At 48.3% G+C, this 24,983-nt stretch overlaps 1 protein-coding gene across 6 annotated transcripts in view; it reads left to right on the top strand.

Annotated features, from left to right (window-relative positions):
• EFR3B (EFR3 homolog B) overlaps positions 1–24,983 on the top strand; it is an 86,675-nt gene that overhangs the window by 14,899 nt on the left and 46,793 nt on the right. For 5 of the 6 annotated variants that reach the window (XM_044772065.2, XM_070512497.1, XM_070512495.1 and 2 more), the window contains exons 2-3: positions 20,341–20,417; positions 21,500–21,627. In XM_044772065.2, the coding sequence (XP_044628000.1) occupies positions 20,341–20,417; positions 21,500–21,627 (205 nt within the window). Of the gene's footprint in view, positions 1–1,590; positions 1,647–20,340; positions 20,418–21,499; positions 21,628–24,983 lie in introns of those variants that run through there. The other variant, XM_070512496.1, reaches the window with a different exon arrangement.

The raw sequence follows: 24,983 nt of genomic DNA, 5'->3' as shown, positions 1-24,983 counted from the left end.
CGCATGCAAACAATCGCGGGTCTGTTTTGCATTGCTGGCAGCGGATGAGCTAGAAGACGGCCAAGGACCTGTGCCAGCCGGCACCAGGGCTCTTAGCCACAGCCCAGGACGGTCCCCGACACCCCAGTAAAAGCAGTAATTGAGAGCGGCTGGTCAAGGGCGCACGCTGCTAGACAACTTATGTGCTGAGCAGAGAGCGGAGGAAGCTGACCGGGGAAGTCCAGCCCATTGCTGGCAGCTGGGAGGCTGATGACGCCGGCAGGGCAATGGGCAGAGGGCCCATACAGCAGGGCCATCTGGTGTCAGGCCTTTTGAGCACTGCCATTGGCATTGCTGACTCTCATGGGACCTTAAATGACAAAACAAAGCCTGGCTTTACCAGGCCTGCACCGTCTCAGCACCAACATAGACACAGCTGATGGCTGGGCAGGGCCGGGTGTGTGCACAGGGCTGGTTTTTCCATTTCCTCCACCGGACTTCTGTGACCTAGCAGCCCGCAGTGATGTCGTTCTCTCAGGAATGCACAGGACTTAATGGCCTTATTATTCACCTGTTTCTTAATAATGTGCTGGCTTGTGACGTATCTTCACAAAGACCTATATCTCGCTGGCTGACAATGGATTTTTTTCTAGTGACACATTGAAATGAATCCTTTGCAGGTGGGGGGTTAAGTGTGAACACCCCGGAGTCGGACAGGCCTGGGTTTGAATCCCAGCCATGGCATGTAACCGTTGTGTGACTTTGGATAAGTTACTTAACTGCCCTAAGCCCTATTTTCCTCAACTGTAAAATGGGGACAACAGACCCCACCTCCATGTTGTTGGGAGGATTAAATAAAATAACGCAGTCAAACCTCTTACCAGTTCCTGACACGTAAAGAGAGTTTAATGTTAGCTGATGTTGATATTAACAGGAGAGGTTGTAATACATATTTTACTATCAACAGATCCTTTATAATGACAACATAGCAGTAACAGGCCCCCAGGATCTGCTTCGCAGGAAGCATTCTCCACTCCTCATTTAGAGCTTTTTCAGAAGCTGTCCCTTTCCAGCTGGGTTTCTGCTTTCAGAGACCCACTCAGCTTAGCTGCTTTCTCTCACTCCGTCTGCTCGTTACTTCTTGCAATGGGTAGAATCTGCTTGAGGGACTTGCTCCCTTGTGCAGGTGTATCCAGAACGCCCATGCGCACTGGAATTGCTTCATTAAAAATGGGTCTTGGCTGCACTTGGCCTGCTGCTTACTTGGCATTTTTAGTGTGGCTCAACCTAATACTTGTTTTGCATTTTTGTAGAATTCTGGTGCTTGCTCCCAACGCTGCTTTGCATTTCAAAAGCGTTGCTTCTGAAATTTCCCTCTGGCACCACGACCACCCTGGGCCTGGCTTTATGTTGTAGCTGCTCTGGGCATGGTGCCTGTTTTGTGTTCTGGCACCACTGCTCATGCTGTGACAGACTCTCTGGTTATATATTTGGACTTTTGAATGACTGATCTTGGATTCGTAGCCTGTGAGAGGCTGCCTCTTAAGTCTGGTAGTTCGTCTGTATATTTAAAGCGCTCACACTTGCTCTCCATCAGTTTGGCTCCATAACAATGAAGCTTCCTGCTTTCTATATTTGATGCTGTGTGTTCATTTGGAAAGCGAGAGGTGAGTAACCCTGCTTTTTATAGGCTGCTTGGTGACCACAATAGGAAACTGGACATGGTATGGGAATGGGGAAAGTATAAAAGTGTTGTAAATCCTAAGTCTCGATTTCTAGTTCTTAGCTCCAAATTTTAACGAAATTGTCAGTGAAGTTTCTGAAACTGTATTGTTTCTGTGTGATAGATTCTACTCTCTGTGCTGTGAGCTCTTTGAGAGCAGGAGCTGTTTCTTGGAAAGCTTCTTAGCCCCCATCATTCACGTGTACTTTAAAAAAATCAAATGCCTTGATGTGCCAAGTAGTAGCTATTCAGAGGGATAAATTGCCGATGAATGAATTCCTGCGGTGCGCCCGGAACACCTTACAGAGAGCTGCACACATACGCACTGTTTTCCCCCTTTGCTCTCATTTATTAGGATTCCCTGGGCTTAAAAGGCCCACAAAGTACTTCCTTCCACAAAGGTAACCAATATGCTACTTACACTGATAAAAAAATGTTTATAAAGTAGTACCAATTAAATTATAAAATACCAACAATGCTCCAACTGTTTAATGGGAATTCTATCATCAAACCTACAAAATACATCTAGGGTCCTAAGGCCACATGTGAAGCAGGTGTCAGGGCCACCTGAGAAGTTCACCTCTGGCCCAGGGGCCTGCGTGGCTCCTAATCTTGGAGGAGCTTCCTCAGTTCTTCCTGCTGAGGGCTGCGTCTGCCAAAGCAACGCGTCCACCGTGATGGATGTGCAGATGAACCAAGCATTCCCTTTGTTCTCTTTGTCATCGTGGCTGTTAAATAAATGATGCTTCCTAAACCAGCAATCACTGCAGCCGAGATTCCGTCTCTCCTCCTCCCTTAATAGTCATTCCCACTCACCCCCTCAATTTGACCTCTACTGTCACCTCTCTCCTGAACACCTGTCCAGAAGGTCCCCAGTGGAGGCCTGATTGCCAAGCCCTGTGTCTTCGCCATCTTCTCGCTTCTCAGGTTGCTTCCTCTTGACCATTTTCACTTTTTGAAACTCACCTGCCCCCAAACTGCTGTGACACGGTACCCTCCGGGCGCTCGCCTCCCTCTGTGATCGCCTCCTTTCGCCCTTCGCTGTGCAGGTGCTGTGAGGTTCTGCTGTTCCTCGTTTCGGATGTCTCCCCTAGGAAGCCCCCCCACTCGCTCTCGGCTGTCCACTCTGGGTGCTGGCCCTCGTGTGTGAGGGGAGGGGGCGGCCGAGTTCAGCCTGCGCGGAGCCCACCTCATCTCTCTTCCTCTCCTCTGATGCCACATGGCATCACTTGGCCCTGGGGCAGGTGGGACACCAATCAGAAGCCTCTGCTTTCTTTCTGACGCCCCTTTTCACTCGCTAACCACGCCACTGCGGGCCAGAGACTGAATATGCCCCGCCCACCCGTGTCGCACGCTCACCCAGTGCGGCTCCTCCACGTTTGTCACACCACCAACTGAGCACTTCTAGTTCAGGGCTTGTCTTGCTCTTCTTCCAGGGCAGTCACATTCTTAGTGGCCTCCTGGCCCTGCTCTACCCATCTGTCCACTGCAAGTAGATTCCCTACCCCTTCCAAGGCATGTTAAAGGTGATGGGGGCTGATATTTAGTGTAAGGATACTTCTCCCCTCCTGGCCTGACATCTGAGGGCCTTTCACCACCTGGCCCCTCCCTAAAGCTCCAGCTTCCCTAACAGTGCCCTAGACGGACTGGCTGACTTCTCTCTCAGAGTGCTCCCTTGGACTTGGCTCCTCTGAGCTTTTGCTGATGCTGTTCCACCTGCGTGGAACACCCTCCCTTCACTTATTCATCAATGTACTATCTCTGCCTCATTTCTGTGGGGAAGCACGGAAACTGATATGACACCTCCATCCTCTGAAGTCCCAGCCCGCTGGCTCTCTGACTCAAGTAACACTTGTACTTCCTTTTGTTATGGCTGCTTGAGTGCATGTCCCAGGGGACAGGACTTGTGTGTCCTATTTTTTTCCATCTTCCACTGTGTCTAATAGACTCAGTGCATTTGTGTCATGTACATATGCTTGTGCATGAATAAATGAAAGGACTGTAGTCAGCTCCAGCGAGAACCGAGCTGAGCCAGTACAGAAAACGGTCCCTGTGTGTGGGGATGGGGATGGGCGAGTGTGTGTTTTAAACTCTTGGATTCCAGATCTTTGAAAAGAAATTATTCCCATCAGATTTTGTGAGGAGTTTTATCCTGAAGAGAAAATGGGACAAAATTAAAAATTATATCTATTTTAAATTAAATGAGTAACACATAAAACATTTTTGTTGGGAGAGGAATTCAAATAAACACTGAAGCTCTGAGTCAGAGCTGTCCAAGAGAACTTTCTGTGATGATGCGAATATTCTGTATCTGCGCTGTCCGATATGGTAGCTATCAGCCACGTGTGCTATTGAACAGATAAAATGTGGCTAGTGTGCCTGAGGGACTGAATTTTAAATTTTATTTAATTTAAATAAGTACAAGGGACTAGTGGCTGCCTCATCTCCTCATCCCCAGACCCCCAGCTCAGTCCCCACGTTGGAGGTCATCCCTGCTCACTGTGCATCCTTCTGGACCTTTCTTGGTGCATTTACAGCCTATTTTACACACATGTACTTACACACCAAGTTTCTTTGCCCTGTGAGTGTTTCACATAAATGGTGTCATGCCAGATGTGTTCTGCAGCCCCCTTTTTAGTTAACAATGTGTTTGGAGAGCTATGGGGGCCCCTCTTAGCTCTGCTTCGTTCACTTCAGCTGCTGCGTGGTGTCTGTTGTATGCATGCGCCCCGGTTCATTTAGCCACTCCCCTATTGATGAACATTTAGGTTGTTTCCAGACAAAGCCAGCAATCCATTCTTACCTGCTTCCCTGTGCATGTGAGCAGGTGCAGACACTGAGAATGGGATTTCTGAACCGAGGGGAGGAAAACCATCCATAATCCCCGCCCTGGCTTTCCCAGCCCAGGTTTTCCCAGACCACGAGTGCAGGGTCAGGGCCTACACGCTGGACTAGCCCCTAGGTCTGTGATGGTGCCGGGGAGCCATTATTATTGGGGTTTTTGGTAGGAAGCTGGCAGCCATGTTCTATTCTGATCTTGGTTTTCACGCCCCACGCTGAGAAGCTGAATCCTAGATTTTATCAAACAGGCTGTGATGAGCGCTGAAAATACTGAGACATTAATAACAATTGGAAGATGACAGACACAGATAGCATGCATCAGCACGCTGAGTTCAGTGCAGACTTGAGGAAAACCTGGAACGTTCGGTGCCTCATTTTTAAGTTAGATTTCTCAAACCATGTCCCTTATACCCCTCTTGGAGCACAAAATAAGATAATTGGGTTTAAAGGTCCATATATCTGCTAGCATTTGAATATTGGGTATTGAGCAATGAGTAAAACAAAGATTCATTGTATGATCTGTACCAAGATCAATTTCTAAATGAGGCAAAGGAGGCCCGCGCCTTGGGAATGACCGAGAGTCAGTGTAAATTAAAGTGAGAAGAGAAGCCATTGCCTGCTTCTGGTGGCCACAGTGTGTCTTATCCAATGCTTCCCCCCCCCCCAACTGCAAAGCATGATGAAATAAAAATTATTAGATTCCATGCCAAGTTTTTTCCCCATGGTCACCAGGGGCGAATGGTGATTTTAAAATTCAGCTCTGGAGGAGGTAGTGATGGCTGAGCTGGGATGAAAAATGGAGGAGGAAGGTGGTGAACAGTAGGTAACATCCTGAGACTAGAATGTTCTCCACAGCCAAGCGTGGGATGGGCCTTTGTCCAGCGAACAATGGAAGAAAGGAAGAAGGAGGCCAGGGGAAGTCACTGTGGTTTGATATGCTGACAGGTCAAGCCGTTTTCTCTTCCGCATCTCCTGTTCTAATTTAATCATAACATGGCCATGCTATGGATACAGTTTAGTACATACCTTTCTCCTTAAACACTCCATCCCAGGAATTTTTCCATGTTGTCACCTCGTCTTCAAAATTATGCCGATGAGGTTTACACTTATATTATTTATTCAAATGCACTTCAGCCAACTGGCTGAGTTTCACCGAGTTCCTTTGTTTATAAACATCACGGTGAGAGCGTATCCTGTGCCTGTGATGAATAGACATCTGAAAAATACAGTGTTGATGCTGGAAGGCTCCTCTCCATTGTTTTCCCTCCGGATTTTTAGTCAGCTTTTCAGCGCATTGATTTTACTGGGCAGCTTTCAGATGCTGACCCCAATTCACCTTCTTTCTCATGGCTGATGTCAAACCTCGCCCATCACTGTGATGATGTGACATTATTGATGCTGCAACTCCACAGTGGTAGGATGTGTATCTAATCTAGGTTCCAGGACCAGTGTAGCTAGCGAAGTGCCATTGGGGTTGGAGGGGTCCCCATTTTCATTACTAGTTCCAGGCTTTGGGCTTCCTTCTCCCTCTCTGTGCTGTCAGCCACGGCTGTGGGCAGCCCTTACTCAGGTTGGGCTGGTCCCAACCTTCCTTTCTCATCTCTTTTTGCCACCGCCCCAGCTCTGGTCCTTACTATGCCCTGGTTCCTGCTCCTTTTCTTGATGACCTTCCTTTTCCACCCTCAGATAGCTCCCCTCACCTACCGGATAAAGCCCGAGAGCTTACCTGGGCAATCAGAGCTTCTCCCAGCCTGAGGACCCACAAGACTGCTCTTGGAACCTCTCCTCCAACGACACTCAGCCATTTCCTATCCCTGAAGAGGCAATTCAGATTCCTAGTCTTAAAAATAGTCATACCTTTTGGCTCATCATCTGGAGATCTAGCGTAAGGAAATAATCCAGAAGGTGAAAAAAGCTGTAATGTAACCATATTCATTCCAACATTATTTTTAATAGCATGAAAGTATAAACAAGATAAACGTCAAATAATATGGAAAAGCTTCAGTAAATTATTATAGATCTTCTTAAAGGAATTGTCAGCCCGATTAAAAATGATAATTAAGATGACAATTCAGCCACAGGAAAAATGCTTATGAACTAGGATGAAGGGTCCAGAGAGCTCACATTTATGGAGCGCCTACTGTGTACCAGCTCATGCTAGGTGCTTTATTCGTCTCCCACAGATGAGGAAACCAACAGAGGGCTCAGGTGACCTGTCTGAGGTCACATAGCTCATAGTCCCAGATTTGCTTAATTCAAAAACATATTCTTTCTACGTTATAAAATACAAAACTGGATGTACCTTGTGATACAATTCCTGCTTGGAGTCTGCGCCTGCTGACTGCACATGCTTCAAGGCTCTGCCTTAACGCTGCCTCCCCTGAGAAATCTTCCTCAACCAACCCTGCCTAAGGAGCATGCGCTCTCCTCTGAGCCGCCATAACACGTGAAACTTTCCGTGAGACATGTCAGTCCACCCAGGCCGGCTTGTATTTTATTGACAGACTGTGCCTTTTCTCTCCAACTAGACTGTAAAGCCTGAAAAGCCAGACCTGTGTCCTGCTAATGCTTCGTGTCCCCGGGCAGCCCTTGGCACAGTGGGGCCTGTAATAGATGCTCAGTATACGTGTTGGCAAACCTTACTTCTGCCTCCAGCTGTAGCCAACCTAGTGTGGGGCCGGCTGGCCGCTCGAAGGGGTGGGGGGAGAGGCTCTGGCACGACACTGGCTCTTGTGTCCCTGTAGGCAGATCAGAGGCCACGTCAAGGTCCTCCACCAGTTACCACCTCCACTCAAAGGAAGGGTCTTTGCCTTTATTATACCCCAACTTTTAAAAGACTTCTTATTTTGCAATACAGATTTATAGGTAGTTGCTAAAAAATGTACAGGGCCCGTGCACCTTTCCCCCAGCCTCCCCCAGTGTTAACATCTGGCGTAACTATAGTTCAGCATTGACACCAGGAAATTCACATTGGTACAATCCATAGAGCTGGTTCAGATTTCATTATCAGTTATACATAACTTTCAGGAAAATAATTCATCTTAGAGATTATTTTTTTCTACCTGAGCACATTTTCTTCATAGCCCTGCCTGACGTTTCCTCTTACTTGAGATCTTTAGATGCATCATCGCTCTGAAGTCAGAGGACCTTCCTTGCTCTGTTCCCGACTCTGTTCCTTGTTCCCTCCACGACGCCAAGCAAATTTACTAACGTCTCTGAGCTTCGGTTTTCTCATCTGAAAGGTGAAAATACTAACCTCATGGGATTTTTAAAAATTTTGTAAATTGCTTAGGTTAGGCTCACGATAGAACAGGCACTCAGGAAATGTCAGTGTTTTCTTTCCGCCCTCTTGCCACATGGAAAGCCCTCTTTTTCTCACAATTCAATGGACTCCTTCTCTTTCAAATAATATTCAAGATTAGTCTCCTCTGACACTCTCCCATCCCACGTCTAGTCACCTCAGCAATCCTGCTCTGTGTGTGTGTCATGTTTAATTAGTATGATCCTGATTACATATTCCATGTTCCTGTCGAATATATTTTCAGTTCTATTTTTACCTGTCAACAACATAAGGTATTTGAGGGCAGTGCTGTAATTTCTACAAGTCAGCGTATTGGATAAGAGCCTAGGTTTGGTGCCATCTGTAAAATGAGGATGATTGTATCAACCTCATAGACTTTTCGTAAAGACTGAATGAATGAATGCAGGTGAGACACTTAGCATCGTGCCAGGCACAGACAGGCTGAAGGCATGGCAGCTGCTACTGCTGGTTGCAATGACACCTCCTGTGTTGTGTTTCTACTTGGAGCTTTGTCCTTGGACATCTGACAGGTGACGTGTGTCTACCTGGATTTAGATTTAAATTTCTTTTTTTGGGGGGGAAGATTAGCCCTGAGCTAACATCTGCCGCCAATCCTCCTCTTTTTGCTGAGGAAGACTGGCCCTGAGCTAATATCCGTACCCATCTTCCTCTACTTTATATGTGGGATGCCTGCCACAGCATGGCTTGTCAAGTGGTGCATAGGTCCGTACCCAGGATTTGAACTAGCCCACCCCGGGCTGGGAAAGTGGAACATGCGAACTTGACCACTGCGCCACTGGGCCAGCCCAGGATTTAGATTTCTTAATGGCTCTTTGTGCTTCAAGCTCCAGGTATAAAATAAAACCAAGATTTTAGGGGCCATTCTTGTTCTGAAGTTCCATTTTATTCTACCTGCCTTCTCTCTCTGAAGTTGGGGAAGAGATTTTAGTAATAATTATCGTAATAATACTGATGATGATGATAGGCTGTAGTTTTGAGGGCTTGTTATATGCCAGGAACAGTGCTAAGAACTTCACTCGTGTCCACCTGTCTAGTCTTCACCACAACCCTACAGGGCAGCTTCTGTTACTCCCATTTTGCAGATGAGGAACCTGAGGCACGGAGAGTTGAACACCTTGCCTAAATTTGCACAGCTTGTGAGAGCTGGAACTGGGGTTGGAAGCCGTGATGTTTGGCTCTTGAAAATAGTTGGGATAAGTCTTTCCTGCTGTTAGTGTTTCCAAGAGCCGAGGAATGGAAAAACATTGTTTTTGCCTATGACTGGCTGGAAGAGGGATCCCAGAGCCCAGGGAGGCTTCCCGTTAGTAAAGAGCAGAAGCCCTGACGTTAAATCAATTGGGCACATTGCTCTCCTTTTAAACCCCTGTCCTCGGTGAAGGTGGAAATCGGAGACTGGCTGGAAAGCAGTGAGTGTGCTGGAAGCACCAGGAGCTGGGAAAGGTCAGGCTCCTGACAGCTACCGGTCTGTCCGTGGATTCAGACATGGTCTGGCCTGAACTGTCTCCCCAGGGAGAATCCCGCTGCTGTTTAATTCCACTTCCAATAAGATCTGTCTGGAAGCCCCGACTGTGCCTCCTTCCCCAAGCTCTTTTTCGTCAGCACCTCCTCTTGGTCTCGTCAATCCCGAATCTTCCCCAAAGGGCGAGAGACAGGGCCTGGCCCCTGCAGACGCCCCCTCCGCTAGTCTGGCTGCCGCACGGCACTGTCTGACTCGCTTATCACCAATAAAACCGAACCAGGTTCTCCCTGGACCATTCCGGCTTTAATTACCAGGGGCAAATTGCCGCATCCCTCAGAATAATGAAAAATTAGAAACAACAATGAGAACTGATTAAATCAATCAGAGTCTGGTTAAAAGACGGACTAAGTAGCCATTAAAATGAGGTTCTGAAAAATATTTAGTGAAAAGGTAGACACTCATAAGAGAAGAAAAAATTAGGTTTTAACGCTATACTGTATGATCTCAACTTTATGCATACATTTTAAAACTGTGCATAAACATAGAAATAAAAACTAGAACAAATAACTAAAATTGTAATAGTCATGAAGAGTGCAATTGTAAGTGATGCTTACATTCATTTTTATTTTTTCCTATTTTACAAACTTATACGCATGAGCATGTATTTCTTTTAAAATCAGAAATAAGGAAAAAGGGGAAAAGAGAAAAGGGAAACATTTTATGTTCTTAAAATTCTCGCTTTTTAAAGGGGGGTTGATTTTTCCTTTTATGGATTCACCAGTACTTACCAGCTCTCTCCACCCCTAGAGATCCAGCTCAGGTCTTGCCTCTTCCAGGAAGCTTTCCTGGATTCATCAAATTTCCAGAGATTTCTTCAGTTTTCCAACTCCTTAGTCTCACTGTGACACATCATCAACTTTAAATGTATGTGAGTCTCGTGTCCCCAACTAGAGAGTATGTTCTTTGATGGCATAACCTATGTATTTTAAACTTCCTCCTCTTCCCCACCCCACCCAGCGAGTAGTGTGCAAACTGCTAAGGTTCAGCTAACACCAGCTGGACACAAGGCCTGGCCCTCACAGGAGGCCCTTGAGTTTGACGCTCCTTTCTCTCTGAGCTTTGTTCCATTTCCTTCAATTCACTTGAAAAGGGTATCTGTGTCATTAGCCCTGGGTTAAATTTTATTGTAAATTGTTTAAAAGAATTCAGTTTGCTTTGAGAGGGACGATCAAGTCCAGCCCTTGCCTTTACAAGAGGATTGTAAAGCTAAGAAAATAAATATGAACTATTTTGAGCAAAAAGGCATTTTTCTTGGTGATCGGGGATAATGGTGTTGATGTTTATAAGAAGGAACCCAACGGCTAGGAGAGGAGGTGACTTCCCTGGGTCTCACGCGGATCAAAGGCGTCACGTGTCACACCGGCTTTCCTCGACTCCTGCTGAGCTTGGGATACTGTACCGAGGTCAGAAGAAAATGGGACCTGAGGAATTTACAGTTTATCTGAGGGGAAGAAAATGAGTCACGGAAATAACTTAGCCTGAGCAAGCAGTGGTGGGAGATTGTATAAAATGATACAGTGTAAAGGATATACACGGTCACCCAGCAGAGGGAAAGTGCTGCTTACAGTGGGGCCTGTTATTAATGGAGGGCTTCCAAGGAGAGCTCAAGAGGTGCCATGTCTGCCAGCTCCCCCCTCCCCCCAGAGGGATGCTCTCAAGGCCCCCAGGCCTGTGGCTCTGACTCTCCAGCCCCTTCACCATCTCCAGCTTCTGCCTGGTCCCTGTCACCTGAACGTCCTCTCATCCACAGCTGTGGGGCTCTCCATACGTGGATGGCTCCCCCCAGTCTGCTTCTCTTCAGACCTCACAGCTGGGCTCTGATGGGCCTCTGGCTGCTGCTCGAGCTGTTCCGGGAGGTAGAGCGTGGGCGAGAGGCCCACCTACAGCGGAGGAAGGGCATGAAGATGGAATAACCCCCCCACCTTTATGGCATATCCCTTGCTGAATGCTAAGTTGAAGGGTTGACATTTAATGTAACCGTGAACCGCACTGATTGCTTGACTGTGAAGCAAACTAAATCAAGGAAAGATTTGCCTCAAATCTACATATAGAACGAATTGAAGCAAGGAGACTGGCCAAGCCGTATCTACAGTCACGCATCGATTAACGATGGACGGGGATACGTTCTGAGAAATGCATTGTGAGGCGATTCTGTCGTTATGCAAACATCATAGAGTGTACTGAGGGGAATAAAATTGGCCAACCCAAAATGTCTCTTTAATGTGAGGATTGTTTCAGGCTGATTGTTTTTAAGAAACAAAAGACAGAAAGTTTTTCTTGTTACCTCCCCCTTAACTGCCTAAAAGAATTCATATTAAAAAACCTGTCTGAGGAAGAGAGCTGTCATCTTAGCATCACATGAACTCGGTTGTGGACAGGGGGAACTGGATGTCAGGTGTCAAGGAGGTGTCCTGGCACGGTGGCTGTGGCAAAGGAGAGCACAGGATGAACCTGAGAGACTGTTGAGGATATGTTTTTGGGAAAGTGATAGGTGAATTAGAGGAGCCTCATGGCAGAAAGGCACATGCTGTGTGACCTTGGGCAGGGCACTTACCCCTCTGATCCTGCTTCTTTATCTGTAAAATGAAAATAACAGTACATACCTTAGTGGGCTGTTATGAGTATTATATGAAGTATTTGTAAAGTGGTTGGCCTAGTACTTGGCACAGAGCAGGTGGTAAGCCCTGGTATTTTTAGATATTAAAGATCAGCATGAGAAACACGAGGGCAGCAATAAAGGGGAGGAAGGAATCTAAAGAAACTAATATTGTTTCTTAGGGGACCTGACCGATGATGCCAGGTTAGTAATGGGGAATTTGGAAGAAATGGCCTAGATGTTGAAAAGCATGATGTGTTATGATACGTTTGAGATTTCTTGTTCGTTTCAGACTACCAGTTGCCCTATGCAGTGGGTAATTCTGATCAAGGGGACAGATCAGTTGAGGAAATAGGATCAGGCAAGCAGAGTGAAGGAGAAACAGGGTTGCAGGGCATAGGAGTCGTGGGGACAGACGCAGCTAGCAGATGAGGTGAGAGGTCCCGAGTCCACAGAGGCTGCCAGTGGCTGTGAGACCTGCCATCACATGCTGGGCTGGCAAAGAGCTGGGCCAGTGCTTCTCACCCTGGCTCTGTGCCTCCTCTGATGAGCAGTCAGGACTGCAACCACAGGCCAAGCCAGGAGCCAGCAAGGGGGGCTTGAGGGGATTGGGGCACGGCAGGTGAGGGGGCCAGTGTGTGGCAGGGACAGGACAGAAGGAACCCTGACCCCAGGCTCCCACCACCCAAAGCCCCCTACCTGGAGGGAGATTAGCCCCTGGTGGCCCGGCCTCGAGAGCCACAGGTGGTGGCAGCCCCGGAAGACGGGCTGGGCAGGATTCACGAACGGGAGCCAACATTTCTCCACCAGGCGCTCTTTTCTGATGTCCTCCTCGAACTGTCTGGCAAACACCTGGAGATCACTTTGCTAAATGCCTTCTCGTCCCCTCACTGACTTAGAAATTCATGATTGCTTTTCTGCTCGATCACGCATTCTTCATTCAACAAACATGTATGACCATTCCCACCCTCCCCCATAGCTTAGACCCTGTCCCGGCTCTGGGGTACGGCAGGGGCAAACGGGCAAGTTGCTGCTCTCCAAGAACTTGCCTTCGAGTGGCGGAGACAGGTGGTAGACGTGCATGAAGTGTGTCAGTTGGTAAAAAGTGTGGTGAAGAAGAATAGACCAGGGAGAGAAAATGAAAGGAGAGTGGTGGTCAGGGAAGTTCTCCACAGGTGGGTGACATTTGGGCAGACACCTTAGAGAAATGAGCGTGGCAGCCCAGAGGATACAGGGAACAACATTCCAGACGAGGAATATTAAGTGCAAGGGTCCTGAGGCAGGGTCGTGCAAAGAGGCACCTGCAGTTGGGGCAGGATGCACCATAGGGAGATGGCTCGAGGAGTGGGGGCAGCTCTAAGCGTTCTCAGAGTTTTAAAGTTGGAGGAAGCCACTGAAATCTTATCATTGGACACTCAGCTAATTCCCACTCATGTGATTTTTCAGTAACCAGAGCAACTGCATGGGTGAAGTTGGCCGTATCACGTTCCCCTCCCTTCCTTAACAGAGGTATAAAAATAGTTGGTAAGACAAGGGCTGGTGACAGAAGAGGATCCTTAATAAATTGGCTTTCGGCATCCCGTGATGGGATCTGCCAGCCCTGGTCCCCAGAGAGGGAGAGAGGGCCCTGCTGGAGAGCGCTTCTCTCTGCGAAATAAATGGCTCAGAATTAAAAAGGTCCTTTTACAGGCAGCCAGCTGGGAGTTAAACTCCACCTGCTTCTGTGTGCTAACCTTCAGAATAAAAACCATCAGAAGCAAGATGGGAGAAATGGACACAAATGTGTCACTGAAGCCCTGTAACAGTGAACTGTTTGCAGTTTCTTTTTAACGTTTCTATTCTTGGTTATTTTTCCTGGCGGGGTTGTGGCTGCTTTGAATCCCCCTTCTTCCGGTTGGAAGCTTTCTAGAGGTGCCTGTGGGTTCCCAGCCCCCGCGGTGCTGCTCTGGCACCCAGAGGCCAGGGCTCCTGACCGAACCCTTCCGGCTTGTTTTTCCCAGGGAGGAGATGTCTCCCTCCTCTCTTGGCTCTGCCACCTCCCAGGAAGTGGGGAGCGCGGCTCGGGGCTTTCTGCCCTCTGCCTGAGATTCCAAAAAATTCCTTTCCTTGTATGACGGTCCCATTTATAAAGTGGAGCAGATAAGACGGTAAAGTCATAGCTCTAGATTTATTTTCCCCGCCGACGTTTTCTTGTGTTTCTTTCCTCCGATCAGGATATGGGCAGCTGTATGGCTTCATAGTTTTCCACCCCATCCTCTTGAAAGTCACCCAGTGTTTGCTTAAAAACTAACAAAAAACTATTAACTTTTTCTATACTATTTCTCCCCACACAAAGCTGTTAATTTTGCTTCTTTACCTTATTTTCCTTAAAATTGTGAATGTAAAGGGTTAAACAAACAAACAAAAACCTCCAGAGCCCAACATAGCAGAACAGTTTGCAGACACTTGTATACTGATTTCCTCATGCAGATACCCTGCCCCCTCCCCCTGCAATGTCGCCAAGATTCTACTGTTAGAGATTATTTTATTTGGCTTTAGAGCTTATTTTTAAAAAAATGCATATACCCTCTGGAAGACTGTTTATGAGATACTAGCATCTCATGAATTAGATAATCAGATCACTGAGACGGGAGATTTTGATTTTTAGGGGAATGCTCTAAAGGGCATGTTTCAGGGACCATTGTGAGTAGCCTAAAGGCCCCAAATGCCTTAGCTTGGAGGACCTTAGGGAAGGGGCAGGGAGATGAGGAAAAGAAAGGTGAAATGCTTTACAGAAAAGTAGTGAGGGGGCAAATAGGAAGAGAGTGGCCGAGGGCAAGGACAAGGCAGCCATCCTTGGGGGCTCGGCCTTCTGCTCCCCCTGCCTGTTGCCCCCGAGCAGTCAGATCCTCTCTCACAGCATCAGTGGTCACGTCCGGGCTGATGACCACAGAGCTCCAGCCTCGGTCTCTCTCGTGAGCCCTCGCCGTTGTCACCGCCTACCCGGATGATCCCACCTAGACGTCCCCACTCCCGGGCCGCCTCGGTCTTCTCCACTTGGGTCAAGGGTGTAGTTGGTCTCTGGTCCTGGAAAGGCTGCAGTCACCTTCCGTAGCTTCCTCCTCCTCCCCACAGAGCCACTCAAGTCTTGCTGATTCTGCCCCTTCCTCCCCCGTCCAGATAACGTCACTCAGTTTGGGCTTTTGCCCCCCACCAGGGGCGGTCCCCTGGCGCACTTCTGCCTTCGGTCTCTGTGTCCAGTCCCATCTTGCAGGCCGCCTCTGTCTTGATCATCACCATCACCCACTGCTCACAAGGCTCCTGAGCTCCCTGTTAATTGAGGTGAAACCTAAGCTCCTCAGCCTCGGTTCAGAGCTGTCCTCAGTCCGGCCCCGGCCTGGTCTTCAAGTCCTTTCTTCGAGGGAGTTGAAAAAGAAATAGAAGAAGGTGGGACGCATTATCCCTTAACCCTCACCGCAGCCCCCAAGAAGGGACTGTTATCATCTTCATTTCTCATATGAGGAAACTTAGATTTAGGGTAAGTAATGTCTTCAAGGTCAGACAGTAAGAAATTGGAAGAGCGGGGCTTTCAACGCAGGCCCTCTGACCCCAGAGCCCAAATTCCTAACCACCGTGTGCGTGTGCCTTGCAGACTCAAGGTGTGGGCCTTGGAGCAGGGGCGCCAGCCTCACCTGGAGCCTGATGGGAATGCAGAGGCCCAGGCCCCGGCCCCCGCCCTGACCTGCTGAATCGGAATCTGCATTTTAATAAGATCCCGGTGACGCATGTGCACTTTACATTTTGAGATTGTAGGGGAGGAAAAGGTTTTCCTCCACCCTCTTTGGGTCCCTGGCTGGGTCTGAAAATTAAACTGACAAAGACAGATTAAAGGAATAAAGCATCAATAAATTTGATCGAAGTTTTACATGTCTGTGGGAGCCTTCACAAGAGAATGAAGACCCGAAGTGACGAGAGCAGGAAGCTTTTCTACCTTTTAGACAAAGAAACAAGTACATTGGTGAAGAACGGACGAGACAAAGGGGTTGGGCCAGGGGTCGTAAGTGGTGAAGGAGCAGCCAGGAGGAACAGGGTGAGTTTAACAAGGTTTATCTGCAGATTCCTCTGGTGACTTCTCTGGGCTGATAAGAGTCTGTCTCCAGTAAAAAGAGAATTTATTCCCTATCTTTAGGCAGAAAAGGGGGAGCTTTTTCTGCACTTACAGCTTCTGAATTGCCGTAAGCTTAAAATAATTTTTATGTCAAAGAGGCATATTTTGGGTGACATATTCCGGATTCCTTCAAGACACACTGCCCCGGTGCGCTTCCTCTTTCTGTCCATGTCTTTAGCTGTCTAGCTCCCTGGTAATGCTGACCCTCCCTTCCGTGGTGTACCAGTTAAGAACATCTTGGCCTCCGGAGGTGGATTTTGGGGGTGCAAATCCTGCTCTGCCACTTATTAGCTGTGTGGCCCTAGGCAGGTAGCTTGAACTTTCGGTGCCTCAGCTTCCACGTCTGTAAAATAGGGACAGAAACAGTCCCTGCCCCGTGGGGTCGTTGTGAGAATTAAACCAGGGGATGCTCGTGGAGTATTTTAGCGCCGTGTCTGGCGCATAAGGAACGAAGCATGGCTGTCCCTTTCACCTCTGAGTCCTGCCCTCGTCCTCTGGCCCCCCCGTCTCCTGGAAGCCTTCCGCTGACCATCAGAGCTCAAGGCCGTTTCGCCCTCTCTGGATTCTATGGCAGATGGTCTGGGACTTCAGCCACAGGGTGGTACCTTAGGGAAGATCTCTGCTTGTTGTTTTGATGAGGAAGCTGAGTCTCAAAGATCAAATGGAAGAAGCAGGACTTGAACCAAGGACTTTTTAAACTCTAAAATTAGCACTGTTTCCAATATGTTACATTTACAGTACTATGTACTTTTCTATTCCCCACATAGTAGGCAATATATGCTTGAAGAAAGAACATTAGAAGTCTCATTGTAGTGATATTTATAATAGTGAAAAATGAGGAGATGTTGGTTTGAAAAAACTTGGGTTTCTTTACCTTATGGCTTTTCAAAGGCTTTAATTTGCTAATTTTCACTGTGAATCTGAAATGGGGAGTTGGTATGCATGGTCTCAGATATTTATTGTCCTTAGACCCTTTTTCTGAGGACTGTTTGTTAGCATCACACAACTAGTGTTTCACGGAACACAGGAACACAGTTGGGCAACACGCTCTGCTCCACCCCCCCTCCCCGAGCCTCCGCCCTCTTACCTCGTGTACTTTTTGGTTCCTTAAGGTTCGCCTTTGCTTCCGGTCGCCACACAACCACCGCTCTCCCCTGCACCTTCTGTGGCCGGTCCATGGGTTCTCTCCAGCAATCCCCTTGCTTTATCTCCTGACAGCATTTGACTGCCCTCTGTTGTATGAGCTCATGGTGTGTCACATTTGCAGTGGGGTTTGTGGAGTTGATGCTGAGGCAGGAAGGTTTGGAGACACTGGCGTGGTGAAGGTGGCCAGGCAGGGACTGGAGGTTGAGGTCAAGTTATCATTTCAGACCCACAGCCCAGTGAGGTTTGATCTGGAGGAACGTTCTGAGGTTCTCACTTCCTAGGCCGTTGGCCGTCCATTGGCTTTGGTCACTGTTGCTGAGCGAGTGGCCAGTGGGGAAAGCCCCACGAAGATGCACGAGCCAGCATCGGCAGCGAGCGGTACGGGAGGGCTCGGCCGCTCTGGGCCTGGGGAGCGCAGAAGCGAGGACAGCTGGTGGCTGACCTTCCCTGGTGCCACCAGGCCCAGCCCTGCTTTACCTGCTTTGCAACTCTCAACTGGCCATCTGGGCCTCCCAACAGCACTGTGCGATGAGCCCCTTCCCGGTTTTAGAGCCACAGAGAATGTCGTGATTTATTCAGTGTCACATACCAGGGAAGGAGCAGTGCTGGGGTTTGACTTGAAAACCCATGCTGTTGACCACCCTGCCTCTCTGGCCCCTGCCCTCAGAGGGTCTGAGGAGGTTGGAAAGAAAGAACAGACTAGAAGGAAACTCTGGGGCGTAAGTCGGAAAGCACCCCCAAAAGCAGCAGCAGCTGTGCTGATAAGGGGGTCCCTGCTCTTATCTCTGGTTCTTTTGGCCTTTTACCTCTCCCCCACTGGTGGGAGAATTCCTCAGGGCCTTGACTGTGCCAGGTCCCAGGGGGCCCCTGCCTGGTGCCTCCTGCAGGCCTCTGTGCTGGGAGAGGGGCCTTCCTAGGAGCAGCCATGGACAAGAGAGGGAGGCACTGGAGCAAAGGGGCGGCTTGAGGAGCGCCCCTTCCAGAATGCAAGAGAGCAGGAGGCAGCAGGCTGCCTGGTTTCCATCTGGGAAGACACAGAGCCAATGTTCCCAGACCAGGGCGTGACCAGGCCTCTGGGAAGCTGCTCCTGGCCCCACTGACAGCGCCAGGAGCCCCACAGCCTCCTGCCCCTGCATGGAAGGCTCTCCCCTGAGTACCCAAAATGGGCTTGTGCCCCCTGACAAGTTTGGGTTTCTAACAACCGCGAGCTTGGCCTCTGTCCAGTGCAGGCCCGGATTTGTGGGCCCTTCAAAAAGCTTTGAGGAAAGAACTGACACTGGGCTTTTTTAGTCCTAATTTCTCCTTCCTTGTCTCCATTTCCTCCCTCCCTTAAAACGCAAGGGGCTGGTGTTCCTGTTTCAGGGACGGTGAAGAAGCAGGCCACTGGCAGAGCCTAGGGTCATTCTGCTGTCCCATCTCGAGCGAGAACCCTGAATGCCAGTTGGCCGGAGCCGGAGCCCCTTCTCCTAGGCAGGGAGGAAATGAGGGGACCTGCCAGGCCAGCCCAGCAAGGCTGAACCTGGAGGACCAGGGTTTGCAGCCCTCCCTGTGCACAGTGGGAGGAGGCTGCGGGGCACAGCTACCCCTGTGGTGGGGGCGAGGGGTGTCACAAATCAGCTGTCTGATCTCCTGCCCTCGGGGTGCCCCTGGTGTCCCCCAAGGACACACCCATTCCCTCAACCCCAGGTTACCCCTGGAGCCCAAATCACCGTGCCTTCCTCCTCCTGGTGCCGCCACCCCACAGCCCTGCCAATCGCAACTCCCCAGAGCCGATTTTCTCTCGCCCCGCCCTGTGTAAAGCTCTTTGTGTGATTAAAGTAATTCCCACTAAAGTAATTCATTCTTTTCCGAATAACCCACAGGCTGGGTCCTTCCAGAGCACATTTGCATTTCAAGTGGAGCGTTTGTACAAGCTAATTAAGCATTAATTGGTAGAATGAGGGGCAATTATTTTGGGGGCGGTGGACTTTCCCAGGCCCTTCCCTCTGATCCTCTCTACCAGCGAGAGCCCACTTCCCCCCTCAGTGAGGGGCACCGCTGGGGCGCAGAAGGACGATCCTGCCTCAGGAGGAACGGGGCAGAAGAGCTGTGCTTCCCGGATGTCTTGATTTCCTTCATCAATTGAAAACTTCATAGGGTGGGACCTAAAATTGTCAACTTTTTATTTTCACAAGGTTTGTTTCATTCATCTCCTAACACCATCGTTTCACAGCACCAAGAGGCAAAGGAGGAGGTCATCTCAGACCGTCTTCTAAGTGGAATAGATTCTGCTTTCTAAAAATGTACCCCATGGTTCTTAGTGTTTTGTTTTGCCAGACTGGTGAAAATCTCCTGGGGTGAGGGCCCTGGCATTGGGACCCATGGGCTGAGTGGGCCCTGAAGACCTGCCCCAACGCCAGAGTGTCCGTACGGCACCGCATGCTGCACTAGAGATGCATTTTCAAATGTTAATAATCTGTGGTAATGTTAATTTATCACAATTTCACATAACATTCCGTAATGGAAATGGCCCCAGGAGAGAGGATGGTGGAGGAGAAAATAAAAAACATGGGGAGAAAATGAGGAGATGGGGCAGGAAGAGCAACCACTCTCCCAAGCTGTGTCCATCTTCCAGGATCCTGGGGAAGATTCTTGGGCTGCAGGAGGCAGTTTTATAGTCCTGTCCTAGAGAGAGAGAGGGAGTGTGTGTGTGCGCACAACAGAGGAACATGTGGGGGCAGCGCCTGACCTTTAAGTAAGTTCCCCCCACAAAGCCTCACCCCTTAAAGGGCTCCTCCATGGCCTGGCTTCATGGATAAGTGCTGTCTGCTGGCATCACCCCTGTGATGCCACTGTGCTTGACGCCCAAGCAAAAGACACAAAGCGAGAAAGGAAAATGTTTTGGAATGTGGGGAAGCTGTGGGAGATGCCAACCCTGGGGAAGCACGAGGCTCTGGCACTGTGAGGGAGGGACCTTGCTGTTTCCAGCCTGGCTTTGGTTCCTTCCAGGCTGCCCTGGCCTGGTTCCCAGGTCGCCTCAGCCTGAGCAGGAGGCTGTGCTCACGGGTCTTTCTTCCTGCCCTTCCAGGTGTGTGTGGCTGCTGTGGTGCCCTACGCCCCAGGTACAAAAGGCTGGTTGACAACATCTTCCCTGAGGATCCCGAGGTGGGTCGCATGTGTAGCTGGCATCATGCCTCTCACTGTCTCCAAGGCTCTGAGGGCTGCTGCGGGGGAAGGCAGGCCTCCCAGGGCCACTTGCCACTGGGTCCACTCAGACAGACGTGGCCACAACCCCATCAGTGGTGAGAAGCTGTCGGCCTGAAGCCTGGGGAGACTTGGATCTCTCTGAAGTCAGGATCTGCAGAAGGCTCTGGAAGCCACGTTTTGGCATGCTTTGGGCCATTGCTGTACAACTAGACGTCTTTCTCACTCAGTCTCTCTGGGCGATAGTTCCTTGAGCTGCTAGCTCTCTTGATGGTACTATTTCCCTCTGTTTAGGGTGAGCACTTCCCTTCTTGGGTTTTGGCTCAGGAGTCCACATCTCCTCCGTGGCTTCCTCTGGTATCTGCCAGGTGTCTGGTGTGCATGCACAGGAGGCCTGGCTTCTTGGCTTCCCAGCTGCCACCCCACTGTCTGGCAGCATTACGAGTTGTGTGGTTTCAGAATTGTCAGGATCTGATGTACTTGACTGGCTCTCTGGGAATCAATGACCCCTTCTTGATGGGCAGCTGGAGAGTCACACTTCCAGCATCCTCTGGAGAATTCTCTAAGAGCTGCAGAGATGCCTTCTTCTTCCTGTTCATGTCTTGGTACTGGATATCCAGCATGTTTTAATTCTGAATCACTTTCAATGACAAGCACTTTCAATGTCATCCATTCTTATACACACAGGTACCTATGTATGTATACACACTCCTATACACACATACACATATATACATTCATGTATATACACACACACATATGTACACCCCCATATACATACGTACATACATACATACATAGATTTATATCACTTACTGTTCTTATTTATAGCTAGATATAACTTTGGGCTAAGTTGTGAGTTCCTAGAGGGAAGGAACTATGTTTTAATCACCTCTTTAGCCCTGAAACCCACATGTTGTCTGTCACATACATAATGGCACTCTGCTAAATGGTGATTAAGTTGAATTATTATTTACCTTTAGACTTGAACTCTTCTAACCATAGGGCAGCCACAGTGAGCGTGAACCGTTTGTCTTTTACAGGATGGCCTGGTGAAGACCAACATGGAGAAGCTGACCTTCTATGCCCTCTCAGCTCCAGAAAAGCTAGATCGTATCGGCGCCTACCTTTCCGAGAGGCTCATCCGTGACGTGGGTCGTCATCGATATGGGTGAGTAGTATGGGAAAATGAGAAAGATATTTTCAGAATCTATATTGTATTTTTAGGGCAAAAACTAGTGTCCTTTTGTGGAAATGATAGTAGGCTGGGTTACTGAACAGACAGAGAAATGAGGACTGGGGCCTGGGCTGGGTTCCATGTGCTCTTCCAAAAGCAGGGTAAACTTTGATGCTGTTGGCAAGCTTTGGGAAGAAGGGATGTTGGCTTCCTCAGAGCACCTCTTCTAGCCTGCATCTGCCCCTGAGTCTCTGTCCAGAAGCCCTCACACACAGTCTGGGGCCTTAAAAAGTTAGTCTAGCCCAGAATGTGCCATTATTCTCATTAAACCAGTCTCAGCTCCTTCAACTTACTGTCTTAAAAAGCAAGGAGGAACCATCTACGTTGTAATGAGAAGGCAAGGTGAGGGACAATTTGTTCATTAAAATACAATTAAGTGAAATATTTATCAATCTTCTGGGAGAGAAGGACTTGCTATGTTTAGAAAAGAAAAGAAATCTTAAAGAAAATGACTGATCAACAGATTTAACTATTTAAAATTTAAATATTTTGATGTCAAAAAAGAAACCAACAAAATTTAAAAGACGAGTGACAAAAAGAAGTGTTTTAAAAAAATAAGACAAAATTCAAACTCACATCATAGTGGCATATGACAAATAGTGAGGGTGGCGTGGGGAAACTTAACCATTTGAGGCAAGGGCCCCAAATAACCAACTTATAGAAGAGGAGATAGAACTGGTTATAAACATGGGACAATATTCAACAAACTTGTAATCAAAGATGCAGATTGAAATACTAAGATACCATCATCATTTATCAAGTTAATAAGAAATTACATATAATTTCCAGTATTAACCAAGGGAAGGCAAAATGAGAGGCATTTTCATACTTTTCTGGCATGAGTGCAAATTGGTTGAACATTTCTAGAGAGTAATTTTGAAACATATGTCAAGAGCCTCAAAAACACTTATGCCCTTTGATCCAGTAAATTCCATCTCTATTCATCTATCCCAAAGAACCAATCTCTTTCCTTTTTTGGGGGGAGGGGGGTAAGGAAGATTGGCCCTGGGCCAACATCTGTTGCCAATCTTCCTCTTTTTGCTTGAGGAAGATTGCCACTGAGCTAATATCTGTGCCAACCTTCCTCTATTTTGTATGTGAGATGCCACTACAGCATGGCTTGATGAGTGGTGTATAGGTCTATGCCCTGGATCCGAACCTGCGAACCCTGGGACATGGAAGTGGAGCATGCGAACTTAACCACTATGCCACCAGGCTGGCCCCCAAAGAATCAATCTTAAATATAACCTAGGTTTATACGCAGAGATTTTCATTATGATGTTTTTTATGATAATGAAAATGTGGAAATACCTAAATGTCCAACTAGAGAGTAGTTTAGTAAATTAGGGTGTTTATCACTTGGTAAAATATCATCTAGTCAATAAAAATGGTGTCTATAAACATGCTTTCCATATAATATGGAAAATGCCTTGAGTAAATGAAAAATAGAATACATAATTATGTACACAGTGTTTACAATCAAGTTAAAAATAAACAACAAATCTCAAAGCCTAGGAAATACAGTAAAAACAAATATGAGAAAATATTAAGAGTACTCATTTTGTGAGCAGTGTGGCTGGGGTTTTTGGTTTTGTTTTTGACGCATCTTTTTCATATGTTTCCTAAATATTCACTATTGAGCATGTGTTACTTCTACAACAAAAAAAGCGAACTGTGGGACATACTGTGTTTGCTGCCCAGTGCTCAGGCCACAGTTTGGAGAGAGGCTGGGTGTAAAGAGACTCTGAGACGCCCCTGGTGGCACTGCTCATGGGGCGCAGGGCGGGGTGGATGGAAGGCAGTGGTTCCTGAGTCCCGCTGCTTCTGTTCTCCACCAGCCTTTTATGTCCATCCTCTACGCTCCTCTGCTCCTGCTTTGTCTTAGGGCAGGCTCCAGATGATGGCAGGAGCCTTGGAAATTGCCTTCTGGCTCCCGATCTTTCCTGTTCTGGTCCTTCCAGACTAATACCGTTAGCTATGATCTTCAAAACACAGACCCGAAGCTACACTTTCCTGGCTCCTTTGGAATACAAGCCAAGCCCCTCAGCTTGACTTCTAGGGTCTTCCGCAACCCGCCCCTAACTCACATTCCGCCCCCAGCTGTGCCCGCCACACCTGCCACACCTGCTCTAGACCCACTCCAGGCAGACTGGCTGAGCATCCCCCTCTGCCTTTCCGGGTCTCCCACCTCTGGGCCCTTGCGGTGCTCTCTCCCCTTGAACCCCTCCCTGGGCCCCCACCACTGCCCATCAGCCCTACCACCCTCGCCCCTTCCTCCTGGTGAGGAAGATGGAGTGAGAACTAAAGTGAAAACGTTTGCATTGTGCCGATAGCATGTAGAGGTCCACACCTCTACAGGAGCCATGTGCGAATCTTAAGCCGAGCGATCCCTGGTATAGAAGCAGGACCCAAAACAGTACATTTCAAGATCACTTTATATAATAAAATTAGGTTACACGCTCAATAAAAAGGGCACAAATATACTGTACATGCTGATTATGTAAATCGCCTTGACATTTTATAAAGTAGGCTCAAGCAAGTGGAAATGACTTTATCCTCGAGTGAACCTAAAACCAATACGTGGGCAATAACATTAAACATTTAATACTAATTCTGCCTGCTCTCTGGGCAGTGATGGTTCTCTCAGCAAAAATGCCCTGTAGCCAACAGAGTTGCTTAGAATCACTCCACTGCACTTCGAACTGCAATTCAGAATTGGTATCATTCTGTTGAAAATAGCCATTGCAGCATCTAAGCATCTAAACCCTCGAGGGCTCCCTGGGGCTCTAATCACAAACAGTGGGAAAAGAAAACTCTATTAGATCTGATCCCCAGTTCTCTCTCCTCGCCCTCCCCGTCTTTCTGTACCCAGCACCACACTCATCGTCATCTTCCTTCATCACTGATCACAGCTCTGGAAGAGCAAATTATGCACACACAGCTGAGGGGCCGTGCTGCCCTGTCATCATGCAGGTGTCTGTGTTTATGGTTTGACCATGTGGATATGAACCTTGGGTAATGCGCCCAGTGGCAGAACCACCCCCTCCTGCCCCACAGCCCCCTGCGGCACTGCCCCACTCCAGGTGTGTGTGAGCTCTGTGTTTATGTGTCTTTAGCATCGGGGTGATAACTGAATGTGGGCAGAGAGAGGATAAGGTGTGAATTTCAAGGTATTGTTCGGTGGTGTGGACTGTGATGGGCAGCGACATACAGAGCAGCAAAGGGTGAGAACTCCTCACATTTTCCTCCTTCTTCTCTGTACTTCTCCTTTCCAGTTCAGCCTGACTGCT

The sequence above is a fragment of the Equus asinus genome, chromosome 6 (genome assembly GCF_041296235.1).
Source record: "Equus asinus isolate D_3611 breed Donkey chromosome 6, EquAss-T2T_v2, whole genome shotgun sequence".
Lineage (NCBI taxonomy): Eukaryota > Metazoa > Chordata > Mammalia > Perissodactyla > Equidae > Equus > Equus asinus.
Note: the sequence above shows the minus strand (reverse complement) of the source record. Positions and strands in the feature narration are given on the sequence as shown.